The sequence below is a fragment of the Accipiter gentilis genome, chromosome 12, assembly GCF_929443795.1.
Source record: "Accipiter gentilis chromosome 12, bAccGen1.1, whole genome shotgun sequence".
Classification (NCBI taxonomy): domain Eukaryota; kingdom Metazoa; phylum Chordata; class Aves; order Accipitriformes; family Accipitridae; genus Astur; species Astur gentilis.
In genome coordinates this window covers 12,855,095-12,880,887 of record NC_064891.1, presented here as the reverse complement: position 1 = coordinate 12,880,887, position 25,793 = coordinate 12,855,095, and the positions used below count along the sequence as shown (strand labels likewise).

At 40.8% G+C, this 25,793-nt stretch overlaps 1 protein-coding gene across 2 annotated transcripts; it reads left to right on the top strand.

Annotated features, from left to right (window-relative positions):
* Nucleotides 1-1,073: 1,073 nt before the first annotated feature.
* Nucleotides 1,074-24,969, top strand: ANXA5 (annexin A5). 2 transcript variants are annotated; one of them, XM_049814809.1, is made up of 13 exons: nucleotides 1,074-1,210; nucleotides 1,328-1,371; nucleotides 8,782-8,866; nucleotides 9,953-10,047; nucleotides 10,891-11,004; nucleotides 14,521-14,611; nucleotides 15,587-15,666; nucleotides 16,126-16,182; nucleotides 19,143-19,236; nucleotides 21,014-21,109; nucleotides 21,658-21,716; nucleotides 23,148-23,270; nucleotides 24,410-24,969. In XM_049814809.1, the coding sequence occupies exons 2-13, from the start codon at nucleotides 1,363-1,365 to the stop codon at nucleotides 24,470-24,472; spliced, it is 966 nt and encodes a 321-aa protein (XP_049670766.1). In that variant the 5' UTR covers nucleotides 1,074-1,210; nucleotides 1,328-1,362; the 3' UTR covers nucleotides 24,473-24,969. The 2 variants fall into 2 exon arrangements, with proteins under 2 accessions (XP_049670766.1, XP_049670767.1); XM_049814810.1 differs by having other exon boundaries at nucleotides 1,160-1,252; nucleotides 1,329-1,371.
* The last annotated feature ends 824 nt before the right edge of the window (nucleotides 24,970-25,793 follow it).

Genomic DNA, 25,793 nt, shown 5'->3' with positions numbered 1-25,793 from the left:
AAGGTTGTGCTTAAACTAAAAGCAACCTGTTTGAATGTCAACCACTATTTTTTAAACCATTTCATAACCCATGTTTTCTTAAATATTGTTATTCTACATCTAATCCATATGTGCATTTCTACGGGCATATTATGAGCAGCTCCCTATTCCCTTCTTTGAGCATGTGTGGAATGCCACTTCAATGGATTAGATTCAAATTAGACTTTAATAAGTAAATCAGGCCATTTCAGCAAACCATTTGATCCTTGGTCCTGCAAAGGAAGCCAGCTGGGTGGATCTCATGTTTTTGCTGAACTGTATGTGCACTTTTTAGGGCAACAAGACATGTTGGACAAAATATTTAAATTTACACCACAATCTGCATTTCTGTCTGTTTTCTGAGGTAAACACAACTCACTTGAAGGCAGAAGTGATCATTACATGTTAAAACGCTTACAGAGTGAGATTATGTTCATGTTTTATTTTGGCAAAGACACTAAATTCCATTTGTGTTGCATTCTCTTTTCCTTCTTTCATCTGACACACAGCTGGATTGCATTTGTATGGGTGAGGGAGCAAGTCTTCAGTGTTAGAGATGACAGTGCTCCTTGAACAGCCATGCAGACTGCATCCTCGTTGCTCTCCCAAACTGGATAGATCTTCTTTATACCCGGGCCAGTGACATGGTCCCACTGTAAGATGTTGAGAAGTAAAAAGTATCATCACCCAAAATGCTTGCCGTACTGATAGCCTAGAACTACAGCCCTTGCATTCTGTTCCAACACTGTGCTTATTTTGCTAACCTAGCTTACTTGGAAGCTAACTTAGGCCAGCTAATAAAATGCCTGCTTTAAAATTCAGTACAGCCTTGTCCTTTAGTGATGGGCTATGAGTCTCTTCAGGTTAAAGGCAACTGATTTTTAATTGAGATTTCATCAGGAGGGGGCTGGAGCAGCTGTTGGAGGCTCTCTGCGTGAAGGTGCCGCTGCAGTAGCCAGTGAGGAGGAGCCCGGCCCGGGTACTGTCTGGCCCGGCCGGGCCTCGAAGCCCCGGGGCCTTGCGGGATAAAACCGCCGGCAGCCCGGGGGAGGCGGCCGTGGCTCGCCGCCCGCCCGGGGTGGGGCCTGGCCCGGCCCCCGGTGAGGCAAGCAGTGGCGGGGCCCCCTCCCTCCAGCCTTAGTCAGTGCTCCCGGTAGCTCTGGGCGGCGGCGGCTCGGCGGACCGGCTTGGGGTGAGGGCGCTGCCCGGCAGCGAGGGGCGCCGGGAGGGGAGGGGAGGGGAGGGGAGGCGAGGCGAGGCGAGGGTGCCGGGCCGGGCGGGCATTCACTGTCGCGTCTCTCTTTTGCAGACTCGGACTCAGCCCCGACTCGGCGGATCCCAGAAATGGCGAAGGTTAGGCGGGCGGCGGTGCCCGGCGAACGGCCGCCGCGAGGGGCTAACGGCCGCCGGCGGTCCCGGGACACCCTCGTCTTGCCCGTCTCCTTACTTTTAGTCCTCAGTGATTTATTTTTCGGTCTGCCTTAAATCAACCCATCCCCAAGCCTGGGGAGACGCGGAGGGGAGGGGGACGGGGAAAGCAGCTCATCATGTGAGGCGCGCGTCAGGGACAACTGGTTTTTTTTTTCTGCCAGTTTCCACTAATTTGGCCAAGTTTTCGGTACGGTGTGTTTATATAGTGCTTGGGTGGAGGCTCCTTCCACTGGAGGAGGAAGGAGAAAAAAAATACTGCCGTGGCTGTGTCCCGTGGAGGCTCGGGGCTTGGTAGTCCCATCTCCAGCTTTCTCATTTCTGACTTGAGTTTTTCTGGAAGCCTTGTAGCTATGGTGTAGTACTCCGTCTGGTACTTTTTTTTTTTTTTTTCCTTTGCAGCCCTTGGGTCGCTGTGGTTTGAGCCTGGACGAAGGCTTGGAAAATGGGGCTGACTCCAGCATTTGTTTCTATAGTTGCATCAAATGCATATGCTCTGGAAAGTAAAATAAGAATTTAATGGCTTATTTATGGGCTTTGTACTGCTGTAGGAAGTGAAAGCCATCAAGTGGTATGAGTGCCTTCACAAAAGTCAGAGTAATTGCACACTAATGCTGTAGTAGTTTCATTATTTTAACAATGAGTGGAACGATCAGTGGTGTTTTAACATTATTTTAACAATGAGTGGAACGATCAGTGGTGTTTTAACACTCCTGTGAATACTTATTCTGTCTGGATTGAGCTTTAAAAGAAAGAAAGATTACTTAATTTAAAAAAAAAAAGTTTTTTTATTTTTAATAGTATTCCACTAAATCCTTAAAGTTTGGGGTTTTCTTTTTTTTTTTTTTTGAGGGATGAAGAGTGGATTTTTCTTTCTTTAAACATCAGGCCTGGTTTGTAGGATGCATCTTAGGAAAGGAGAGACCCCTTGCCCCAGTGCAGGGCATCTGACTAGACAGACCTACTTGGACAGCCTTCTATTATGGTATATGTAGTATTGCTTACAGGCTTAGGGCAAATTCCTTTTAGTGAAAGCATGGAAATTTGCAATTCTCTTGTCTGTTCCACAGAGACACAAACTTTAATTCTTGATCTTTGTAGAAGGAGTATTTCATTCTTCACTAGTGCAAACCAGTTACTCCTGTCTTCACGTAGTAGAATTTTCTATTGCCTGAGGTGACACTTGGGGTTGGGTTACTAACTGTGGTGGATAGTGGTAGGTTGAAGTCATTGGAGTGATGAGGTCTTGTACTAGGTAGGCCTTGTCCTCCCATTTCCATGTTCAGAGGGCTCTTTTCCGCTCCAGTAGTATTCTTTGCCTGTGCGATAATGCAGCCACAAAAGACTGGGAGTGTTAAAGCTTTGTAGCCTGTAAAGCATTTTATAAAAATAATAATAAAAAAAAAGAGTTGAAGAGTAAGCTCTGCTGCTCATGGCAGGCGTTTGTTCTAAATTTTGTTGCACTGTGAAGTAATGCTAAGAAATGAAAATGCCTATCAGTCATGAAATGTTGAGTGTCAGTTGACAGCAGTTATTTATATGTACATCCAAAGGTTCAGAGTTCACAAAGGCTGCACAGCACAGTGTACTGAAGTCCAATTTAGTCTAGATACATCACTGAAGAGTAAAACCTTTGAAGAAGGTAAGTTATCTTTGGAGTCTTGGTTACTGAAGTATTTGTTCTTGCTCAGTTATGGGAAGATTCCCCCCTCCCCCCCAAAGACCTGGGGGATTTTGTGTGATCCATGTCCAGGACAAAAAGGTTCATTCATTCATTTTGTGGGAAAACTACAGCATGCCGTAATGTGCTGTGCAGCCTGGTCTTTCCATGCCTGTGTTTATCTGCTTTCTTTGGAGGAACACTGCTGTCCTAACAAGCTGCCTTTTTTCACACGTCCGTATGTGTAGTGGTCTTTGTTAATGCATAGATGCACATGGTAGGATCTCTTCCTCCTCGATAAACAAGCTGCCTTGGAAATGCTATCCTGTGTTTGCTGATTTGGAAATCGGGAAAGAAAGGAACAAGACTATTTTCTGCTTGCATGCTGTGGACTGATCTGTTTTGGTTTGCTACTCCCAAATTTTTCCCTGAATGTGAAGTTGGGAGTGCTTTCTGTATTCATTTGTAAAATGCCAGGAAAGGATTGCTTGTGCTGGTGAAGGTGTGGCTGCTGTGTGCTATATCTGGAGTTCCTGTTCGGCCAACGTACATGTGTGACTTGGAGCGCAGGAGTAGTACTGCCAACTCCAGTAGTGCTTCAGAGGATTACGTCTCACATTCCAAAGTACATATGGTTTTTCAGAATTGGGTCCTAAGCAGCTCTTTGGCTTCGCTGAGGTTACATGTGAGGAGAGGTTCTTTGTGTGTTTTTGCAGATGTTCCTGCATTGGTTCCTACATTGCTGTTTGCTTTTCTTTTCTCTCTCACCGGCTCTCTTTCTCTTTTTTTTTTCTTCTGTTTTTTTCTTTCTCTCCTCCCTATCTTTGGTATCTCCATGGTGTACTGACTCAGAGTTCAGCACAGATGTTGTGTAATTCCATTTTTTGTCAGGAGTTTAAATTTATTGGGGCAGATGTGAATATAGTCTGCTGACCAGAGCTGACTCCTTCTATTTAAGTGAACAACCTGAAGTGATGCTAAACTTAGGGAGGTGTTTTGTAGAGACATCTTTATGGTTGTACATTTGTATCAGCTCTGCACCTATATTCATCCACTCACAATGTAATTTGCATCCTACTGCCTTTGAAATTTCAGTAAGGATGTCATGAAACAATTATATAGTTCTTACATGATGTTAGCTTTAAAGCACAGTTTGAACTGGGATCTCTATGTGCTCTTCAATGGCCACAAAATTTTTCAGTTTACCAGTGAACATTGTGTTCTGCTTTACCTGCAAGATGGCTATTCTTGTGTAAGAAATCTTAAGGCAGTCTTTCATTTATTCTAGCACGTGACCTTCTGGGCTCTCTTCTGTCTTCTGAAAATAACATACCTTCTCTGTTTGTCAACCTGTGTGCTGGAAAATATTTCCATTTCCATTCTTAACACTCCACTGTTTTCCTGTGCCATCTTGTAAACAGGTGGCTGCTTAAAAAAAATAAAAAAAAAAACCCCAAACAAAAAAAGCCACATACCACCACCTCTGCACCAGACACTGGGCTTTCCAGTGGCAAACTGATGAGGTGCTACTTTTGTTGCTGCAGAGCAGCATTGTGAAAGGGGGTAGCTCTTCATCTATGGGAAGTCTGAGTGGTAGGAACTTGCTGTGAGTGGGTATAGGGCAGGGGTAGCTGGGAAGAAGTCTGAATCAGTTCAAATGTGGTCTTTTGTTTGCTGGTAATGAATGCTTTGTTTTTAACAGTGGCTAAACATGGGATCTTGTGGGTGGGAGATTTTTTTGTGTGCTTGGTGGGAAAAATTAAAAGGAACCTCGCTAAGTGGCTATTGTTGATCTTGCAGATAATGCTTTTGCCAGGATATGTGGTCACAGGGCATCAAATTGTGAAGTGAAGTTATCTCTTGGGAGAAGTTAATGTAGTGCTGAGGTGCTGGTTAGAAACAACTTGCCTGATGAGATTGTATCTTCTCCTTCTGCAAACTTTTGCTAGAGCAGAATAAACAAAAATAACAGAGAATGTGAATCTCCTTCTTTGGAGGGGCATAAATTCCAAAGCAAGATCATCTCTTGTTTTGAAGTTTTGTTTGGGTTTTGTTTTGTTTGTCATCCGTCCGTTCCCCCCCCCCCCCCCCCCCCCCCCCCCCCCAGCTTTCCTCTTCATACTAATTTTGTGTATCTGTGGGTTTCGTTGGTCTCATTGGTAGGTGTCTGGAGAAAATGGAAGCTGCTGTTTTATTTCTAGTCTATAATCATAAACTCTGTTTGCACTACACCTGATTGCTTAACAATAGTCAGTGTATTGGGGAATGTAGAAAGAAGAGAATGTGTGTAGGTTTTGGGTGTTATAATCTTGTGATCCTCTTTCTGTTGAGGTCTTGCGTGTTGTGCTTCGCTTTTATATTTTACTGCTAAGTGTAGGGTGTTGCTCTTTAGTAAGGGAATCACTCCAGATTACAAAAGGATTTATTATCAAGGACTTTTTGTATTCTTCTTTCTATTGATGTGCTTTGGGTTCTACTGAGTGGGAAACTTAATAACCAAAATACAAATGACCTATGAGCCTGTTGTTTTATTGTGTATCTGTCTGCATAAATGACAAAGAGCATTCTTAGAGATACTAAAAATAAGATAATTTGTTTACCTCTAAAAAAAGTTATTAAGTTTGTAAATCAATTGTTGTCTTTCAGTTTACCATTTTCATATTAGGTCAGGATGGTGTAGCAGTTGTGACGCTGTGATCCATCTGCAAGAACCAGTTTGTTTAAACTCTACTTAATGTTGAAACTAGCAGAGTTGTCTGATAAATGAGTGTCTGGCTTTTGTCAGAAACTCTTTTGTATGGATCTATTATTTTGGTAGAAATGTCTGGTTCGTAGCTCCTATTTCAGATTCTGTGTGACTGAAAGTTGACTTCAGTGGTTCAGGCTGTGATGGTGGTTTAGGACAGGTGCTTGCCTTCTCTTTCTCTGGCCAAAAGGTGCCATGTTTGGGAAGGAGGAGAGTGCTCTTCCCTCCATGGACTGGGTTTGTTATCACTGCAGAGCTTTCTGCCATTGTCCATTGATTTTGCAAATGAGAAATTGGGACTGGAGTAACTAATCAGGGTGCTTCTGGGCATTGGGGTGTTTTACACAGATTTGTGGTTGTTAAGATGGTATGCCTGAGTATTTCCTGCCATAGCCGGATTGCCAGGCCACGCTGCAGTGCTCTGAAGAGCTAGGTGAGTAGGTTTCTGATGTGAAAGTTAAGGGTGGCTCAACGCTTTCCCAGTGATGGGCCAGCTATTGTCTGTGTCGCATCTGCCCGCATGTGGCTTCTGAAGGCACTTAAACTGTAGGTTGGACTCGGGTCTGCAAAGCTGTATCCAAGCCTGTCTTATACTAATAGCCTCTGCTGTGGTTGTGCTCTATTTGCAGCAGCATATAGTATCAAGGGGAGGAGATGTAACTAGAGATTCTGCTGTTATAGCTGCTGTCTTTGTGGTACCCAGGTGACATGGATTTTTATTATGCTAGATGGCAGAGCTGCAGCAATATTTCTGGTTTGCAAGCTAGGTGCAGCTCAAGTACTGACTGAGGATGATTGTGGCAGGTAGGTAGCCAAAATCCAGTAAACAGTGTGTGTCAGAAGGGAATGCCTGGAATGCAAATGGTGAGAAGACATCAAGAAAACTCTTTCAGACTACAGGTGTACCAGAAGAATTTCAGGAACTGTTCATCAAGCTTGGACTATTTTGAGGCTTTTCACACTGTGCTTTGGAAGAGAGTTATGGAAGGATTTTTCTTAGTTAACAAAAATGAGAAGGATGATGCAGAGATAGATTTAATCTAGCTTTTAGTGTTCACACATAGGTTGTCTAAAACAGCCACAGAGGAATGTTGGGCTGTTGTCATAAGACTTAGGAATTGTGAAGGGGAATTCCACTTGCTTATAACAAGATAAGCAAATGAAAACTTTAACTCAAAGATAAATAACTATTTTCTCTGAGACCTGTTTACCTTTAGTCATTTCCAAAGGAGAATTGTGGTAGTTTTATAATATTAGTTATGTTAAGATGATATGAAACAAAATAGCAGGAAATACACTTTTAAATAACCCCATGCTGCCTGGTGTGGTAATAAGGGAGGAGGAGGAATACAGAGGCTTTTCAGTCTTTATCTGTTTTACCAAATTAAATTAAATTTATAGAACTGAGTCCTAAATCTTTGAGAGTTTTTCATGATAGCCTTTGGAATTAGCTAGGAGAATGACAATAAGTACATATTGCTGTGCCTAAATTTGAAGTAGTGCCTAAAAATTTGCTTGTAATGAGAAAAGCAGAATGCTTCAGGGGAATTGCCATGCCTCTGAAGTATGCTGGATATTGGAAAGCATCAGCAAGAAAGAAGTTTGTTGTTGCTATTAAACACCATGATACTTTGCGTTCTGATTTGCTGAAATATGGCGGAGGTAAACATAACTCATTATTGCTTCTGCGGTGGGAAGGGTAGGGAGTCTCTGATGGCAATAACACACAAGTGGCCTGAGAGGCAGCAGTGCTTCAGGGCAGTTTCTGGTTAGTGCTTTCCTGCTCTTTTCTATCTGTGCTCTTTTGGCTGACCTGTCTTGGATGAGTCCATTGACTTGAAACCAAAGCACTGTGTGGCTGAAATTGCTAACTTGAGGGAAAGGCTGTATCGCAGAGGCCAGATGGCTGTGCTGTCTGTGTAATAATCTCGTGCCAGTCTCAGTAGGTGTCTTGGCACTTTCTTTCATGCTTTTTCTTGAGAGTGGACAAATGCCCTGCCTGTACTGATTGGTACTTTTGTACAGCAATGCTTACAAGAAATTTCCCTTCTTCAGCTGTTAGAAAAACCTCCCTATTCCCAAACCCCAGTTCTTTCCTCTTTTGGCCATTGCTTGACTTTTATAGTTTATAAATTAACTACTGTGCTATACACATATAGGTTCTTGAACTGTCATGTTTAAATATAGGCAAGACTGTTCCATAAGGGTGATGAATATCCTTTTGTGTTTGACCTGAAGAGAAAGTCCCTGAAGAGCCGTGTTCCATGGAAACCTAGTGGAATTATTTTTGTGTTTTGGACGGGCTGATCTTTATCCTTATGTTTGAGCTGTTACTTCTTTTTAGCTGTAAACAACTATGAGAAATGTAGCTGAGTCACTTGAGAAAAAAGTTGCTTATGTCAAAAGGAACATGATGAAAAATTGAAAGCCATTGCAAAGTTCAGTAGGTCTCATTTGCAATGTGATGGGAAAAAAAATATCAGTGTGATACTGGTTGAGAGTTCCAGCAGGTTTTTCTTCAGGAGAGGAAGCTCTTATTTCCAAACGTGTCTTGGATCTTTGTGCAGCTTTTCTAGCATATGTGATTTGTGCAATTAATTTCCCAAATTACTTAAATGATAATTTCTTAGTAATTTTCCTGTATTCAGGCTCCAGTGTTGTAAATATCAATCCTGCAAACCACCATTATGTAAATATACCTGACCTTAGCTGGGGTACTGCTGAGTGAAACCATAGTAGTACCTTTTGAGTGAGCTGTGTTTAAAATACGAACAGATTGCTGTTTAGTTGGACAATTGCAAGAAAAATGCTATCATCTTTTGGATTGCGGATTCAAATTTAGTCAAGCTCGTGTATGGGGAGCTGAAAGATACTATCATCTATTTCATGCCCTTTTCCCTTTCCCCCTACCTCTTTTTTCCCGCTCTAGTACACAAGAGGCACCGTGACAGCCTTCTCTCCTTTTGATGCCAGAGCTGATGCAGAAGCCCTTCGTAAGGCCATGAAGGGAATAGGTAAGAATAATTTATTTTATGAAAAGGAAAGGGCTCTCAGTCCTTTGAAAATATCCTTTCTGAACTCCTTTTTTTTTTATATTAGCAGGTTTGGGTAGGGCGTGCATCTACATGCCGTGGAATGACAACTGCAGGACTGCATGAGTCTGGGCGTGTCCTAGTTTTGACTGTACTGGTCTTGAGGATGTTTATTTTTAGGTTAGCATAAGGGGGAAAAAAAGGTGGTGTGCACATTCTTCATTTAAAAATTGGTACTCCACAGGCTTTTCTGCACACGGAGTTTTGCTGCACAGTAAGCTAGACTGTGGATTTACAGGTGACAACTGTGGAGAGTTATGACAGTATAGAAGCTCTGTGCTTGGAAAATGTGGGACAGCCCCCTTGGTCTGGAAGTGCATAAGCACATTGCAGTTACTGTGAGCAAAGAATACAAGCACACAGCATGAATGTAGACTAACAAGTGGTCCGTAAACTCACACTGTAGCTTTCTGCCCCAAAACTTCTGTGTGAGAGCAAATCCTAATTTGCTACTTTCTTTGAAGCTGCCTGCCAGAGGAAGCAGAAGGAAGGGAAGTGTGATACACCTCAACCTATTGGCAAATTCAGTAGGGCTAGTAAGGTGCTGTGCTGTGAGGGCTACCTTGCAAACTATCATATATAAAATTGATAATAGGTCCACACTTCTGTACTGTGGGGTGTTTGGGGTTACTGGACTGAGTTTTGCTGGGAGTCAGCAGATTGTTTATTCTAAAGCAGATCCCTTGGTGAGCTCAAAGGCAAGGCTCCTATGTAGAATACAGACTGTGACTAAATGTTATAGCTGATGCCTGGGGTGCTAGGAGCAGTGTCTGGAACAGAGCACTAATGGAAAACAAAAAACACATAGGTCCTCCAGTCATATTTTTGCAACAGCAGAACACCAAACCTGGTGGCCCAGCTTTGGGGTATGGTGACATTTGTTATTTAAATGCTTCTGTTGTTTGTCAGTAGACTTATTTTCGAAACATCTTTCATTGCCTTTTGAGTTTGTGCCACTGGTGTTTGTTTTTTAGAGTGTTTGTAACTCTTTGTTCTTTCTAACTTCAGGGACTGATGAAGAAACTGTTCTGAAGATCCTTACCAGCAGAAACAATGCTCAGCGTCAAGAAATTGCATCTGCCTTTAAAACCTTATTTGGCAGGGTGAGAGGAAGAAAAATACCTCTAAGAAATGAGCTGAATGTGACCTGTGATGATTACTTAAAACTGTGAGGCACATTCATCACACTCCCTGTAAAATGTTCCTTCAAAGAAAATCTAGTTTTGCTTCTGTCTCCCCCTCTCCCCATGCTGTGATGTTCTTAATTGCTGGCTAGGTTAGAATATTCCTTTTAGGTTAGCACAAGGAAGTTACCTCCTTTTTCTGTATTTTGGTCCAATATGTTTTAGATGGGTTTTTGTGCAAAAGCTCCTATAGTTTCCTGTTAGTGTGCTTTTAGTGTTGATCTTATTCTTGCTATGGAAGGAGTTACCAAGTATTTTGATGCAAGGTCTGCAATGTAAGGTGATAGCAGGAAAAGAATTTTCTAGAGCTAGAAAATGTGGAAAAAATAGACTGGCCTAACAGCATAGGAGAGAGCAAAACCAAATATATTGGTAGATAAAGCCATAAGTGAGTTCAAAGCAAAGATGGCTTTTTTTCTTTCTTCCAGCATTGCTGGATCCTTTAATATTCTGGCTGGGTAACCTTTGTTTCAAATAGCAAGTGCAGTGAACACCTAGGTTTTAGAGAATTTCTGTCTTGGAGTGGGGGCAGGGGCGGGGAAATAATTGAAATACACTTCAGGTTTTCCCAATGCCCATATATCCTTTCCTTCTGCCTTATTTGGCTACATTTGTTTCAGTTCAGGTACCAATTAAAACAAACAGAGCCCTGTCCCTTGTGCTTTTTGTTGCAAGTCCAGAGTCTTCTAGCTTGCAGACACACATGCATCCATTTTGAATGGTTAGTCCTTGTTCATTACAGCACTGTTTGTTCTGCGCTAGGATCTTGTAGATGACCTGAAATCAGAACTTACCGGCAAATTTGAAACATTGATGGTATCTTTGATGAGACCAACATATATTTTTGATGCTCATGCACTGAAGCACGCTATCAAGGTAGGAGGAGTGAGGGAAGGTAATTAATACATTTTATGAAATGGTTGTTGCTCTTTTGTTGTTTTTTAGGAATGAACTTTTGGTTGGTAAAGGGAATGGTAATAGAAGTAACCTTTTTTTCTTTTTCCTTTTTTTAATTATGAATGTTATGCTAACACCTGCTGTTATTGCTAATGCCATGGTTTTGCCTGATTTCTTATTCATCCTAATAATGCATTAGAGGTAGTTCAGAAATCTACTCTGTATATGTTTTATGTGAAATTATTTTCATGAGAAACTATGTAATCTTAAGAGAACAGTTTTTCTGTAGATGCAGACTAAAATCTACATAGCATAAGACTTGTTCTTTCTGACTTAAATACAATTAATAGATGTGCATGTTGCTTCTAAATTCTTTTTGCTGCTAAAGTGCAATGGTGAAGTCCAGTGGACACTAGATTTTTCTGCTGTGAGCAGCCTAGGTTTTATAGCTATGCAGCTGTATGCATGGGCTGCAAAGTAGTTCAAGGTGTTTCATGAAAGTGTGGTGTTACCTGTATGTCTGTTTTTGACTATTATTTAAGCTAGAGAGTGTTTTGCCCCTGATGGATTACAATGCAACTCCAAAATTGATGGGCTCGCGTACTTGTGTAAACTGGTGTCCACCAAAATTATGAGTGGGTATTATCTGTATTATTGAATGTGTTCTAAAAGTTGCCTGCAGTAATACAGAGGCAAGAGTTGATAGCCCTGTTGGTGTTACCTTTCTAACATTTCTCTTTAGCTCAATGCATTTAGTGCCTTTCTGAGAAGGCCAGGTAGACAAACAATTTACAATCTGTATGTGTAGATATTTTAGTGTGTTTTCTTCCATGTGGTCCTATCCCCCCCACATCCCCCACCACACCTGTTTGATACTATCAGCATGTGGAAATTCAGGAACTGGATGTCCTTGGATTATTCACAGAACCTGTTGATTAAAGTAGAGGACATTGAACTTGACTAGTGTCAGGTAGTGCTTGGTTGGGTGACGCTCACACATAAACTCCCAAGAGCCTTGATGGCCAACTGGTTAATATGTAGGCTTTAGTAACTGTGCAAGCTAGTGGTCATGAACCCCATGACCCAGCAAATAGTATCTCAGATAACAGAAACTTTAATCCTGGAAATTTTCTGTAATGTCTTTATATGCAGTGGGGGAAGGGAAGATGGCACCTGATAAAAGAAGCTGATAAAGGCCTTGCTGACTAAAAGGAAAAAAATGTATTCCCAAGCTCCTCTTGTTGACTTAAGAGTCAAAGACTGACAGGGAAATGATGGAACCGATGGGTGTAGGAGGGAAAATAAGAGATAGTGAAACAGGAGTGATTTTGTTCTTGTCACAAAAAATTATAGTAAACACAAGATCATGGGATTTCAGAGAATGTGTCTGCACAGGAAAAGATGTTGATACTAGCTGCAATTCAGCTAAGGTGGGTAACAGGAGTAAAGAAGGTGTGATAGCATAGACTTCAGTGCAAGATAACTTGGCTATCAGCATGAAGTCTATGCTGAAGACTGTACTATCGGTTCATAGAATCATTTAGGTTGGAAAAGACCTTTAAGATCATTGAGTCCAACCGTCAACCATGCCCACTAAACCATGTCCTGAAGTGCCTTGTTTACGTGCTTTTCAAATGTCTCCAGGGATGGTGGCTCCACCACTTCCCTGGGCAGCCTGTTCTAATCCCTGACAACCCTTTCAGTAAAGAAATTTTTCCTACTATCCAATCTATGCCTCCCTGGCACAACTTGAGGCCATTTCCTGTCGTCCTGTCACTAGTTACCTGATAGAAGAGACCAGTACCCACCTCACTACAACAACCTTTCAGGTAGTTGTAGAAGGCAATAAGGTCTCCCCTCAGCCTCCTTTTCTCCAGACTAAACAACCCCAGTTCCCTCAGCTGCTCCTCATAAGACTTGTGCTCCAGGCCCTTCACCAACTTGGCTGCCCTTCTCTGGACATGCTCCAGCACCTCAATGTCTTTCCCGTAGTGAGGGGCCCAAAACTGAACACAGGACTTGAGGTGCAGCCTCACTAGGCCCAGTGCCAAGTACAGGGGAACAATCACCTCCCTGCTCCTGCTGGCCACACTATTTCCGATACAGGCCAGGATGCCGTTGGCCTTCTTGGCCACTTGGGCACACTGCTGGCTTGTACTCAGTCGGCTGTTGACCAACACCCCCAGGTCTTTTTCTGCTGGACAGCTTTCCAGCCACTCTTCCCCAAGCCTGTACTATTGCATGGGGTTGTTGTGACCAAAATACAGAACCTGGCACTTGGCCTTGTTGAACCTCATACGATTGGCCTTGGCCCATTGATCTAGCCTGTCCAGATCCTTCTGTAGAGCCTACTTACCCTTGAGCAGATCAACCCTCCCTCCCAGCTTGGTGTCATCTGCAGGCTTACTGAGGGTGCACTTAATCCCCTCATCCAGATCATTAATAAAGATATTAAACAGAACTGGCCCCAGTACTGAGCCCTAGGGAACACCACTTGTGACCCACCACCAACTGGATTTAACTCCATTCACCACAACCCTCTGGGCTCATCCATCCAGCCAGTTTTTTACCCAGCGAAGAGTACGCTTGTCTAAGCCGTTGTCTAAGCAGTTGTCACTGCTGCTACTTAGATTAGAACTAATATAACTGTGCCTGCCTTACTTGCTGAGCAGGCATGTTCTTGAAACAGTCTGTATTTTGAAAATGATTACATGCAGCCTGGCAGATTTGTATTTTGGATATCTTTGTATGCAGTTAGTATTTGGATTTTCCTTACAGGAAAGGTTGTAAATAACACACTGAAGCAAAAAATACACAGTATTGTATTTCAGTGTTGCTTTCGTGAAATGACTTCTTTGGAAGAGCAATGGCTTATTCTTACAGACAAAGTAGGCTCAGACTTGCGGAAATAAGATACTGGCTTGACTTTTGTAAATTTTGTCCTTGTAAAAGTGAAGAGTGCCTGTTGTGCCTGCTGTAATTAGAGTGCAGCATCTTTAACTATCTGGGTTAGCAATTCTATTGTAAAATGTGTGTGTTTGCAGTGGAAGAGAGGGTGCATTTAACATAGTACAGTTCATAGAAGGGTAAAGATCATTGCCGGGTGGCTCTATGTTTATCTGTGTACTGGTTGATGAAGGCAGTATATAAACTAGAGCTAAGATGGAACCTGTTACTCTATTCATTCACTGACCTTGATGTCATTGACTGTAATAGTGAAGAACTGAGGCATATTTGGGTGTGCTTGAACATGAAAGGGCTCATCTGAGTCCTGCAGCAGTGAGCCTTTATTAAGTGTTGGGTTGGTTTTGAAAACAGTCAAGCTGGAACTGGAAGAAATTCTTTCGAAAACCCCCACAATATACCAGAAAGAAGAAAATAATTTTTCTTTATTTGGTCCAAGTGTATAAGTTGATGCTTGTATTTGATTGTCAAAGGGAATTTTTGTTTTCCTTTTGTTATTCCATCAGCTGATTTATACTTGCACCCCTGCAGGGAGCAGGAACCAATGAGAAAGTGTTGACTGAAATTCTTGCCTCCAGAACACCTGCGGAAGTGCGGAATATTAAACAGGTTTATCTGCAAGGTAAAGTTCAGCATAAAAAAGTTCATGGGTCTCCATTCAGTTCTCTTAATATGATTGTAGCTCATCTTTCAAATAAGGTCTGTCTGTGATCTGATGGGTGTGTCCAATAAGTGGGATTTCATTCTGTTGTGTTGCAAAATTTTATATTGAGAGAAACTAGAGTTTGGATTGTAAACTAAAATAGTTTTTATTTCAGGGCTATGACTGCAGGTTATGGTGATTTGTACTTTATGGTTAGAATTAATTCAAATGCATTTCTTTCACCCGTTATTTTCATCCCTTTGAAAGGGGATTTTTAGTAATTGGAAACTAGAAAACTGGTATCACATAAAAAAACAGAAGTGTGGTTTTTTGTTTTTGTTTTTGTTTTTTTTTTTTTGCTTTCTGCTTAGCGTTCTGTTCAAATGCATTTGTGCTAAAGCAGGTGCAGCTTTTTGGTTGTCCACAGGAGTATGTGCTTTTACCCTGTGATTGTGGGGTTTGTTTTTTTAAGGCAGTGTTTGAATTAAAACATATTTCTTTTGCCTCTATGCAGATTCCTGCCACACAAGAAATTTTCATGTCTTAAAAAAGTTTGAGGCAAAACTTGGAGTCTCCAAGGGCAAAATTTATTAGTACTAGACTTTTCTGGGCTCACAGTTGTTGTACAGTTGTGAGACTGCCATATTTTAGCATAACTCCAGATCTGCATGCTCTTTAGTTTCTTAAAGAGCTGAATCTATGCATGTCACCCTGTATTTCAAAATATTTTGAGGAACCTGCTCCTGATACTAGGTGTGAGATGCTATCTTTTCACCTCTTTTACAATAATGTTAGGTTATAAGTGAAAGCAGAATATGTCCTAGTTGGTAAAACTGTTTCTGATAAATGATTCTACAAGCTGTGAGTCAAATTAACTTTTTGATTTTTCCTTGCTTTCTCCTCAAAATAGTGAGGAAGTCTGTAAGGTGGTGAATGGATATTGCTCTTTTGCAGAGTATGAGGCCAACTTGGAGGACAAGATCACAGGAGAAACATCAGGCTATTTTCAGAGACTGCTGGTGGTCCTGCTGCAGGTCAGCATCTCTTTGTATTCAGACATATGTGCATGATTTTCACTTTTGTTTTCCTGCCTGATGTACGCTTGTTGCTTTCTGCTGACTAAGCTGGGATTCTGAAAAGACCTGGTAATAGGCAGGATTGCTTCTGAAACTGGGACACTTCCCCTGATTTCCGGGGTCAATCTTGAGCTCTGTTATGGGTCATTTCCACATCACTGAATTGACAAGCTTCTGTGATGCTTATGGGTATAGCAGAATGCCTGCTACATGGGGTTTTGAAGGCAATAGAAGAAGAGAACATTTATTTCAAGAAGACTCATGCGAGCAGAAGGGGAAAAATAAGGTGATTTTGGAGAAGGTGCATTAGGGGTTGACTTCTTGCAGTAACTCTTACAGGCTCAATATAACAGATAAGCTGTTTTTTGATTCAGCTTTTTATTCTTCAGTTTAACAACTTTTAAAAATTCTCTTCAGGCAAATAGAGATCCTGACGGCAGAGTTGATGAGGGTCTTGTTGAGCAGGATGCCCAGGTGGGTGAATGACTTGGTTTTTGGGGCATTTCTACAAGTTGTCTTGCAAAGAGACTATGCAGCTAGAATTCAAATGTGAGAGAGAAATTGTTAAGGTTCTCTGTGTATGTTTCTTAATGCATTTTCCTGTGCTTTTATACATTCTGGACAAAAGTGTCAAAACCTGAAACATTGAGATCAAGATTTTTGGCACTTTCACATTTCAGTGTAAAGCATGTCTTGTATTGCTTTGTACTTAATGAGATGCATAAATGGAACAGTAATTGGATCATTAGAAGAGAGAGTTATGATTACTGAGGCTTTGTGATGCTGAGACCCGCTGCTGGAAAACTCAGAGATGTTAACAGTTCATTCCTTAATATCTGACTTGAACTTCTCTCTGAATTCAGTCCTTCCATATCATGTCTCATGTGTGTCATAGTGAAATGTTAATGCTATTCAGTGAGGCATGCCTCCACAGAGGGTGAAATACTAAAAAGAGAAAATATATCAAATACTCTGCTTTACTGTAACCAGATGACAGTCTAAGAATTGTTTTTAAAGAGTTTCTAGGGACTTGCATATTGCACTTTGCAAGTATTGTCCATAATGTTTTCACTGATCACTAAAGCCTGTGCTCTAGACAGCAAAAGCAAAACCACCAGTTAATTGGTATCCTTGATGCAGTCTCTTGCTGGATGCTATTGGATTTGTTGTTAGTTGTAGCGATGGTCAATATTTCAGTGATTTGGTTACAGAACACATTTAATGCGTGTTTCTTTGTTATTTCAGATAACTCTGGGCTAGACATTTTCCTCTTATAAATTGTCAGTTGAGATGAAAGAAAATATGTGAATCGTTCAAGGTGGCAAGGAGGAAAAGTAGAATACCAAATCTATAAAACATTCTCCTGATAGTGGGCCAAGATGGGGAGAGAGACTGACAAAATGTATTTTACTGGCATAGGCCTATCCTTTGCTATGTAAATTCAGAAAGCATTGTTCTCCTGATATTAAAATTAATCCTGTGGAAATTGGAGCTGGAAAATTAGAGGCAAATGTTTGAATCATGAACTAGACTGCTTCATGAAATAAGTTATGTCAGTCTTGCCTTTAGCTAGGCTTACATAATTGAGGAAACCCGTGAACCACAGGCCTTGGTAGATAGATAGATTCCTTTTGGCCTCTTTAATTGAGTTTAAATGAGCATCTGAATTTAGGAGGCACCATATCTAAATGTTGAAAAAGTCCTGGTTTCTTAAATTGTTGCTGTGGTTTGTTATGTACATTTGGCTTGAGCTGGGACCCAAACAGAGAAGTGTTCTGTCACATTTATCTGTATTGATACCTTTACATTCAACATGTAACATAGCTGGAACAGATTCAGAGAATTTTCTAACTATTATTGTCAGGTACAGATGGTCAGGATTTAGATATGTGACTGTGCAAGTGTAAGACTGTTTTTGGCTCCCCAATGTTTCTCTTGATTAATATGATATTCTGGGAAGGATTTGATGTATTAGAGGGCAACCTTTTTGCTCAGTGGTGACTTTTGATTTTTTTGGGGTCTATCATTACTAAACATTAATTCTAAGAGATAGTATGAATATGCAGGGAAGTTGCAAGGCTTTTCTGAGAGTGCCTGAAGGAGAAAGTTTAACTTTTTGGAAGAGATTTTGTGAATATCACATTTTCAAGTTATGCAATTGATGTACATTTTGGGTATTGCACAGTGGCAAGGCAGGTAGACACTTAGAGCTCACATAAAATGCCATTTACAACTTTTAGTATTTCTAAAGAAATGCATTCCTAGTGTTTCTAAATGCTCTGCTAGGACTTCACATTTGCTACTGGATGAAGAGTACTGGTATTAATTTGAAGAGCTTAGCGTATATTATTTGAACTAAATAACCTTGCAATGCCTTAATAGCTTTTTTTTTTTTACCCCACTCTTTTGTACTCTGTACTTCTTAATATTAAAAGAGCATGCAGCATTCACAAATGTGTTTTGAATAGGATTGTAGGAGAAGGAGGAAATTCATAACATCCCATTCAGGTTTTACAGTATGGGCAGATGGCCAGCAGCATTGCTAGGCAGCAGATTTGTTTGTGGGGATTTTTCTAAGAAATATTTGATTGCCTGATATAGGAGGTAACCTGTTTGCCTGTCCTCTGCATACTGAGGAGGGAGAAAAAATACTATATACTACAGTATGTACAAACCTTTCTCCTTGCATGGTGTTTAGCACAGTATTTGGAAAAAAGCTTCTGAGTGTTAGGAAAAAGAACTAATTTAATTTTCTGAATTTTTCTTTCTCATTTTCTCCTTCCTGTTGCTTATTCCAACTTTTAGAAGTGCTTTACTTTCCTAAATGCTGCTAATGGCCTGTCATTGTCTGCGTTGAAGAAAGACTTGCCTGAAGAGCCATGAATGTGCTAAAACAATTAAATGATTAAAATCTTGTTTCATATGACTAAGAATTTAGCAGCCTGAAAATCCTGTTTGAGAGTTTCTAAATCCATCTTCCCCTCATTTTTGGAAAACTTCCTCTTGGGCCAAGTGAGCATGGTTCTGCCATTGATAAGAGTCATCATTTAGTAAAGTTTTGCTAATCTGATTTGAAAAAGAGTAAGGAAAAAAAAAAAAGGTAGAAAAAACAGTATTGGGAATGGATTTTATCTCCTGTATTATCAGAGTTTCAGAAAACTTCAGGCTTATGAAAGGGACTATGCGCACAGTCAATTTTAGAGCCTTAAGCAGTATTGCTCATGTAAATGCTTTCACAGTCAATTTCAGAATTTATCATTTATTTTTTTCTAAAGTCAGTTCAGTACTTGGCAATTTTATTTAATTTTTTTTGCCTCCAGCTATAGGTTGTTAGTAAGTTTAATGCTCCTCAGAGTGAGACAAATAGCGCTTTTCAAGTGGCTATGTGGACACATAACAAATGCTGCTGTTTTGATCTTTTGACTTTACAACAGGTTTTGTTTAGAGCTGGGGAGCTGAAATGGGGAACAGATGAAGAAAAGTTCATCACCATCTTGGGAACCCGAAGTGTTTCCCATTTAAGGAGGGGTAGGTAGTATGGTTCTTCTGTGCTTGAAAACTTCTGCCTGAAGTCTCAGTATTACCCACCTGGTGGTAAAAATTGTAGAAAAGTTGTTTCTGGTACTGTATTTGTCTTTAATCACCTCTTCCCTCTACTTAACACGTGTAATTTTGTTTCCTGTAATTCAGTTCCCCCCTAGCAGTGGTGATCTCCTGCTTGAAGGACTGGTGCAATAGATCCAAGGGACAGCTGGGGTGTTTGTTTCTAGATGCTTATTTATTATTTTTATTTTTCCCTTTTGAAAGAGGTCATGACAATAGAAGTGATGCTGAGAGTCTGTTATGAGTCGTCATAATCTGATGGAGATCTAGCCCTGAAAAGATCAACCCTTTTATAGGTGCATACTTTATTAGCTGTTAATAGAGACAATAATTTTTTTCCCTGCTCCTTACCTGTTCATAAGTCTGTTTTACCAAACTGTTTAGGCCATTCAAAATAATGACCAGAAAGGTTTTTTTGGTTCTCCAATCTTTCTGTTTTCCTTTTTGAATCTTTGGATTCATTTGGATTTTCAATGGTAATTTGATTTGTGGTTTTACTGTTTAGTTTTTTTACCATTATTTGCGTTAAAGTAATCCTAAAGCTTTTTTTTTGGTGCACGCAACATTTACTTAGTGTGATAGAAATGTAAGATTTCATAGAACACTCAGGTCTTACGGATATTAATGAACACAGAGTTCAATAGACTGCCAATAGACCAGTTTTTGTGAAGTTAATTTGATCTAGTAGCCCAGTGTAGACAAGATCTTAGGTTCAGGCTAAATGATAGCTGCACCCTGGGGAAAATGCTGATAATTTCTTAAAACTTCCCTTCTTTCCCTTTCCCTCTTTTCCCTGCACCCTCTCACTGGATGTGTGCACAGAATCACTGAACAGCTGAGGTTGGAAGGGACCTCTGGAGGTCATCTTGTCCAACCCTGCTTGAGCAGGGCTACCCTAGAGCAGGCTGCCCAGGACCATGTCCAGGTGGCTTTTGCACATCTCAAGGGACTCTACAATCTCCCTGGGCAACCTGTGCCAGAAAAAAAGTGTTTCCTGATGTTCAGGCAGAACCTCCTGTGCCCTTTGCCTCTTGTCCTGGCGCACTGGGCACCACTGAGAAGAGCCTGGGTCCATCTTCTTTATACCTTCCCTTTACATATTTGTACACATTGATGAGATTCCCCCTTGAGCCTTCTCTAGGCTGAACAGTCCTGGCTCTCTCAGCCTTTCCTCATAGGAGAGATGGTCCAGTCCCTTAATCATCTTAATGGCCCTTCACTGCACTCGCTTCGGTTACATATCTCTTTTGTACTGGGGAGCCCAGAACTGGACCCTGCACTCCAGGCGTGGCCTCACCAGTGCTGAGTAGATGGGAAAGGACCACCTCCCTTGACCTGCTGGCAACATTCCTCCTAGGACACCATTTGTCTTCTTTACTACAAAGGCACACGGCTGCCTCCTGTTTAATCTGGTGCCCACCAGGACCCCCAGCTCCTTTTCTGCAAAGCTGCTTTCCACCTGGTTGACCCCCAGCACATACTGGTGCATGGATGGGCTTGTTCCTTCTCAGGTACAGGTATGCGTTGTATAGCAGCAATCTGGTAGGAAATAGGTATTTAAAATAAGACACAGGGAACAATGAGCGGACAATAGCATTTGAACTGTGGATAATGAGATACAGGTGGCATTAACCTGTACTGAGGAAGATACTGGGAGAAATGCTGGCTATACATGTGACTAAGCACACTTTCTGTTTTGCAGTGTTTGACAAATACATGACTATTTCCGGCTTTCAGATTGAAGAGACCATTGACCGTGAAACCTCTGGTGATCTGGAGAAGCTGCTTTTGGCAGTTGGTAATTAAGTCTTAACAGGTCTAGAACTGGCTGCCTTCATTTACTCCCAGGCCTCCTTAAATTGCAGTTGTTATAGGAAGTGGCATGAAAACATGGTACCTTGTTAAAGTTAATCACCTGGGATCTATTTTTGTATTTGGAGAATAAGCCTTTATTCTTCCTTTAGTAGATGGTGCGAATGGGGGGGAAGTGGGATGGAGGGTGGTGGTGAACTGCATTCTGTTCAGTCATGTGCACCTCTGTGAGAAAGTGAGACAAAACTCTGCCTTTGTTAGTATTCCTGGCGTATAATTTAGCACAACGTCATAGCAGATTTGTAACTGGGAGTAGAATTTGACTAGCAAAGTCTCTTCTCTATTAGAAGTGTACAGTGCGTTCTAACTCCTAGAACCCAAAGAGTTGTAGCAGAGGAACAGACTAGCTGACAGCTGTATACTTAATTGTCCACAGAGGAGAGAATGATCCAGTAACATACACCTTGTCTTGACAGTGAAAGATTGTCCCGTATTGAATAACAATCAGAAATTCAATCCTTTGCCTTTTTTCAGTGAAATGCATCCGAAGTGTGCCTGCCTATTTTGCTGAGACTCTCTATTATTCCATGAAGGTATGTACATGTTTTCCACACCTCACTTTCCATCTTCCCCTGCTACAATTCCTCTCCCTTTTGCTTGTTCTTCATTTTTGATTTCAGTGTAAATGCCAACAGCATACTGTGTCGCTAAACATCTTCAAAAGGTTTGGGGAATGCAGATCTGGGAGAGGATCTAAACAATTCATAAGCTTTACTTCGTGTTCATCGTAAGTTTGTCAGACCATAAATCTTTTACTGGAAACATCAGTCTCATCACCTGTTTTTTGACTTGGGTCTTGTTATATTGGAAAACATCTGGCTATATCCACTGGGCACCTTCAGATAAATAAAGGCTACAGTGTCTTTAGGTGGTGGATATATTGAGGAAGTAAAGATGACCAAAAACTAAATTGTAGAATGTGCAAATTTAGTGCTTTTTGGTTTGGAGATGAGTATTTACAGACTGAAGGTGTGGTTAGCTTTGAAACAGGTTTTGATGACTATCCATCCCATTTTGAGAAGGAAAAGAAACTCATCAGAGAAAAGGAGAGAGGCTTAAATGGCTACAAAAGGTTCTGCAGGGCAATCCCAACAGCGACACAGCTGCGTTTCTGTTGGCTTCACCTTCTCTTGGATAGGAAGAGATAAGCAGGGAAAACTGTGGGTTTTAACTCACAGTTGCTAATATTAATTAAAACCGAGGTAGGTAGTCTATTGTTTTTGGGCAAGTTATCAGCTTCCCTGAAGAATTCCTCCCTTCCCCTTGCTGAAAAGCACTGAAGTATGTTTGTCACCAGATGGTTGTGTTGATGAGGTGTCAGCATGAGAATTAGTGAAAAGAGATTAAATGATAGCTTAATTTTTAAAAGCTGCTTTACTGCTTTTATAGATACCAATGTAGAATAAGGTTCAGGTGGAAAATACAGCTCAGCATACTGGCATAATATTTTTTTATGAGGAGGATTACTTTTTTTTGATTTATCTATTTATTAATTTTTATTTAAAGAATGCAATAGAAAATCTTTTCCTGTGTGTTTTAGAATCTTGTACATTTCTATTATGAGGGGCCTGATTAATGTCTGCTGGTGAGATCCCCAAATGTGTTTGTTTTTTTTAGTATAAATAAAAATCATTCTAAATTTATATGGTCGTTCACGGTTGAGGCCTGTGAGATGAAACATGACATAAGAGGTCTGACAATATGGCACTTCATAGAAGTCCAGGGATTAGAGCACCTTGCATGGTCAGTCCTCTGTTCTCCACATTGCAGTGTGAATGTCTTGGGATACTGTCACAAATATTCTCTGTTTTGGAGTAGAAATGTAATGCAGGAGTGTTTTGAGACACCGCTTGTTGCACTTGGTGCTTTCATGTTGCACTGTGGTGGTTTGTATTTGTTGTTTTGTTACAGCATCTGTCCAGAACAAACTCATATTTTAATATTATTTAAACTTTTCTCCATAGGGGGCTGGCACTGATGATGATACCCTGATCAGAGTCATGGTTTCAAGAAGTGAAATTGATCTGTTGGATATTAGAAAAGAATTCAGAAAGAATTTTGCAAAATCACTGCATCATATGATTCAGGTAAAATTACTGTTCTGTTGTCAGGGAAAACAGGGGTGATTGAGATGTCATTGTTTCCACTGTTTACTTTTAGGGAAGGCGGTGGATGTGAGTAGAGCTGCACAAAACAGGGCACTCTGAGAGCAGTGGTAGTTGGTCTGCAGTTTTGTGAAGTACCACATAGAATCATTTAAGTGGGGGACACCTCTTAGGAAAAGCTAAAGGCTTCTTTCCAGTGTTCACTAGGAGAACAGATGTGGTTTTCTGAAATTACTATTACTCATACACCATTTTTAGCTACTGCTTCATTTCCTTTTTCTTGTCTGGGTTCCTTGTGATTTTCAGTGCTTCAGAGAGGGTGCTGGCTCCAGAGAAATTATATTGGGGTTGGGAGTCTGAATTATCACAAGGTGGAAGTTTAAATCTTGGATTGTAGTGTGGAACCTTTTGCACCGTTTCAAAGTGGAAAGCATTTCACTGTGGAATCAGTCTGAATCATAATCCCCTTTGAGTGGATGGGAAGGAGCAGGAAGTGAAAAAGCCAGCAAGAAATGCAAAGCCAGCTGTTGCTGCAAAGTTGAAGCCAAAATGCTTTTCTTCTAGGAGTTTTTTGGGGGTATTCAGTTTTATTTTTAAACGCTGCTTTTTATGATTTTTCTCTTATCATTCCTCGCATTATGCTCCCTTACTTAGGCTGGGTGGAGTTGCTTTTGACACTGTCAGTTGGGCCCATACAGCTGTCCTGCGGAACTAGTAGCAGAGCTTCCCATGAATTAGGGGGAGCAGGGCTGGGGCCTTTCTAAGTGATGGCAGGTGCACTTTGCACATTTAAAGGTTGTTGCTTTTGGTGCTGCTTTGGGCTTCTCCTTTGTCTGGATTTTCGTACTTGCAGATGAATGCATTCTAGTAGACAATGGGTAGCTCAGTTCTAGTAAAGCTTTTAGTTTTAGTAAAGCTTTTCTGAAAGTCTTGTCTGCGTAAATACAGCTCTAACATAAGAGACAGAGAATTTCCTTGCGTCATTCCTGAGTGAAGAGTCATCCAAGTGGATTTCCTGTGGGTGGGACAAATGTATAATCTGTTGGAGTCCTCTTTGGCTGCTGCTTTTCTTCACATTTCTGTGGTTGTGACTCATGCTGACTGGTCTGTTATGTTAACAGAAAGATACATCTGGGGACTACAGGAAAGCACTCCTGCTCCTCTGTGGTGGAGATGATGAGTAATGGTGACAGTGACAAGAAGGATTTGTTGTACTCCAGCTTTGCAGCCCTTTAGTTAGCATGTCTAGCTAAGTTTTTTGTATCTTAATGCTTTGTGGCTGTTTGAATTTATACTAGTATTGCACTTACTAAAAATGAGCATATTGTTATCCAAGTGATAGCTGATCCCTCCTCTTCCTGACATCCCAACTTCCAGGAATTTCAAGTGCCTTCTCTGAGTATGCGAGAGTCATCTTCATGGAAGATGGGTACTGAGCACAGAACCCAGTTCTTTGCAAGTGTTTTGCTGAAATAGGAAAAAAATAATCATGTATTTCACTAATAATTTGAAGATCTTTTTTTTTGCTTTTATTCCTTACATTTCCACTGAATGTTACGCTAGCTCTAACATTGCAAATGAAGAAAAGATATCCTTTGTATGTAATATTTGAATGAATTTGCTGAACAGAATACAAACAATCATTGGAAATCTAAAGGACCAATAAATTTTTTCCCTCTCAGCACAGTTGTATGTGGTTTTTAATGGGCAAAGATTGATTTTACCTTTCATATGATTCCACTGCTTCAAACTGTTTGTGTAATAGTCCTACTATTATGCAGGCTTCTAAGTATATATGATGTTTTGCAGCTGTATGTCTTGATGTCTAGTCTAGTATATGGGTGCTGTGGTGATGCTGCTGTTCAATATAGCTGGAACACCAAATTATTGGTACTTTCTGGGCATTGCATTCTGATTTTGTGCTGCTTTGTCTTTTTCTTCGCCTCCAAAGCTAGGGGAAGGAAGGAGAGCTGTTTGCACAGTGCCAAAGTAGAGCAGATATGCTGCACTTGTAGGACCAATTGAAGATTTCTGGGATGGAAGCAGGTGAAGAAGAGATGGGAAGACAGTGATCTGTATTTCAGGGATCTTGGGTGGAAAGAGGATGGTTGCAGCACCACTGTTCATCAGGTTAGCAGGGAGCAAAGCACAGTACAAGAAAAGCACCAGTCTGTTATATAGGCTGGCTTAAATTCACTGCTTTAGTTCATAATTTATGACTGGCTCTGAAAATCAAATTGACATGTGTGAAGGAGAATCAAGAGACTTCTGTTTCATGCATTATAAGGTCTAAACACCATGGTTCTAAACTTAGCTTATCAGTTAGTCACATACATCAGCTGTAGAAACTGTGCCTTTTAATAGTTCTGTTGAAATTGATTCTTCACAGATGAAGAGCTTTAAAACTTTCATATTTAATAAATGTGAAGTTTTAATTTTTTGATATTGTATTTCTGAATTATTACTGTCAAATCTCTTGCTAATAAGTACTTGGTTTCCAATGTA

Coding starts and splice junctions, on each gene's coding strand:
- ANXA5 (XM_049814809.1), top strand. Junction 8,867..9,952: donor TAAGGCCATGAAGGGAATAG/GTAAGAATAATT, acceptor TTCTAACTTCAG/GGACTGATGAAGAAACTGTT. Junction 15,667..16,125: donor TGCTGGTGGTCCTGCTGCAG/GTCAGCATCTCT, acceptor AATTCTCTTCAG/GCAAATAGAGATCCTGACGG.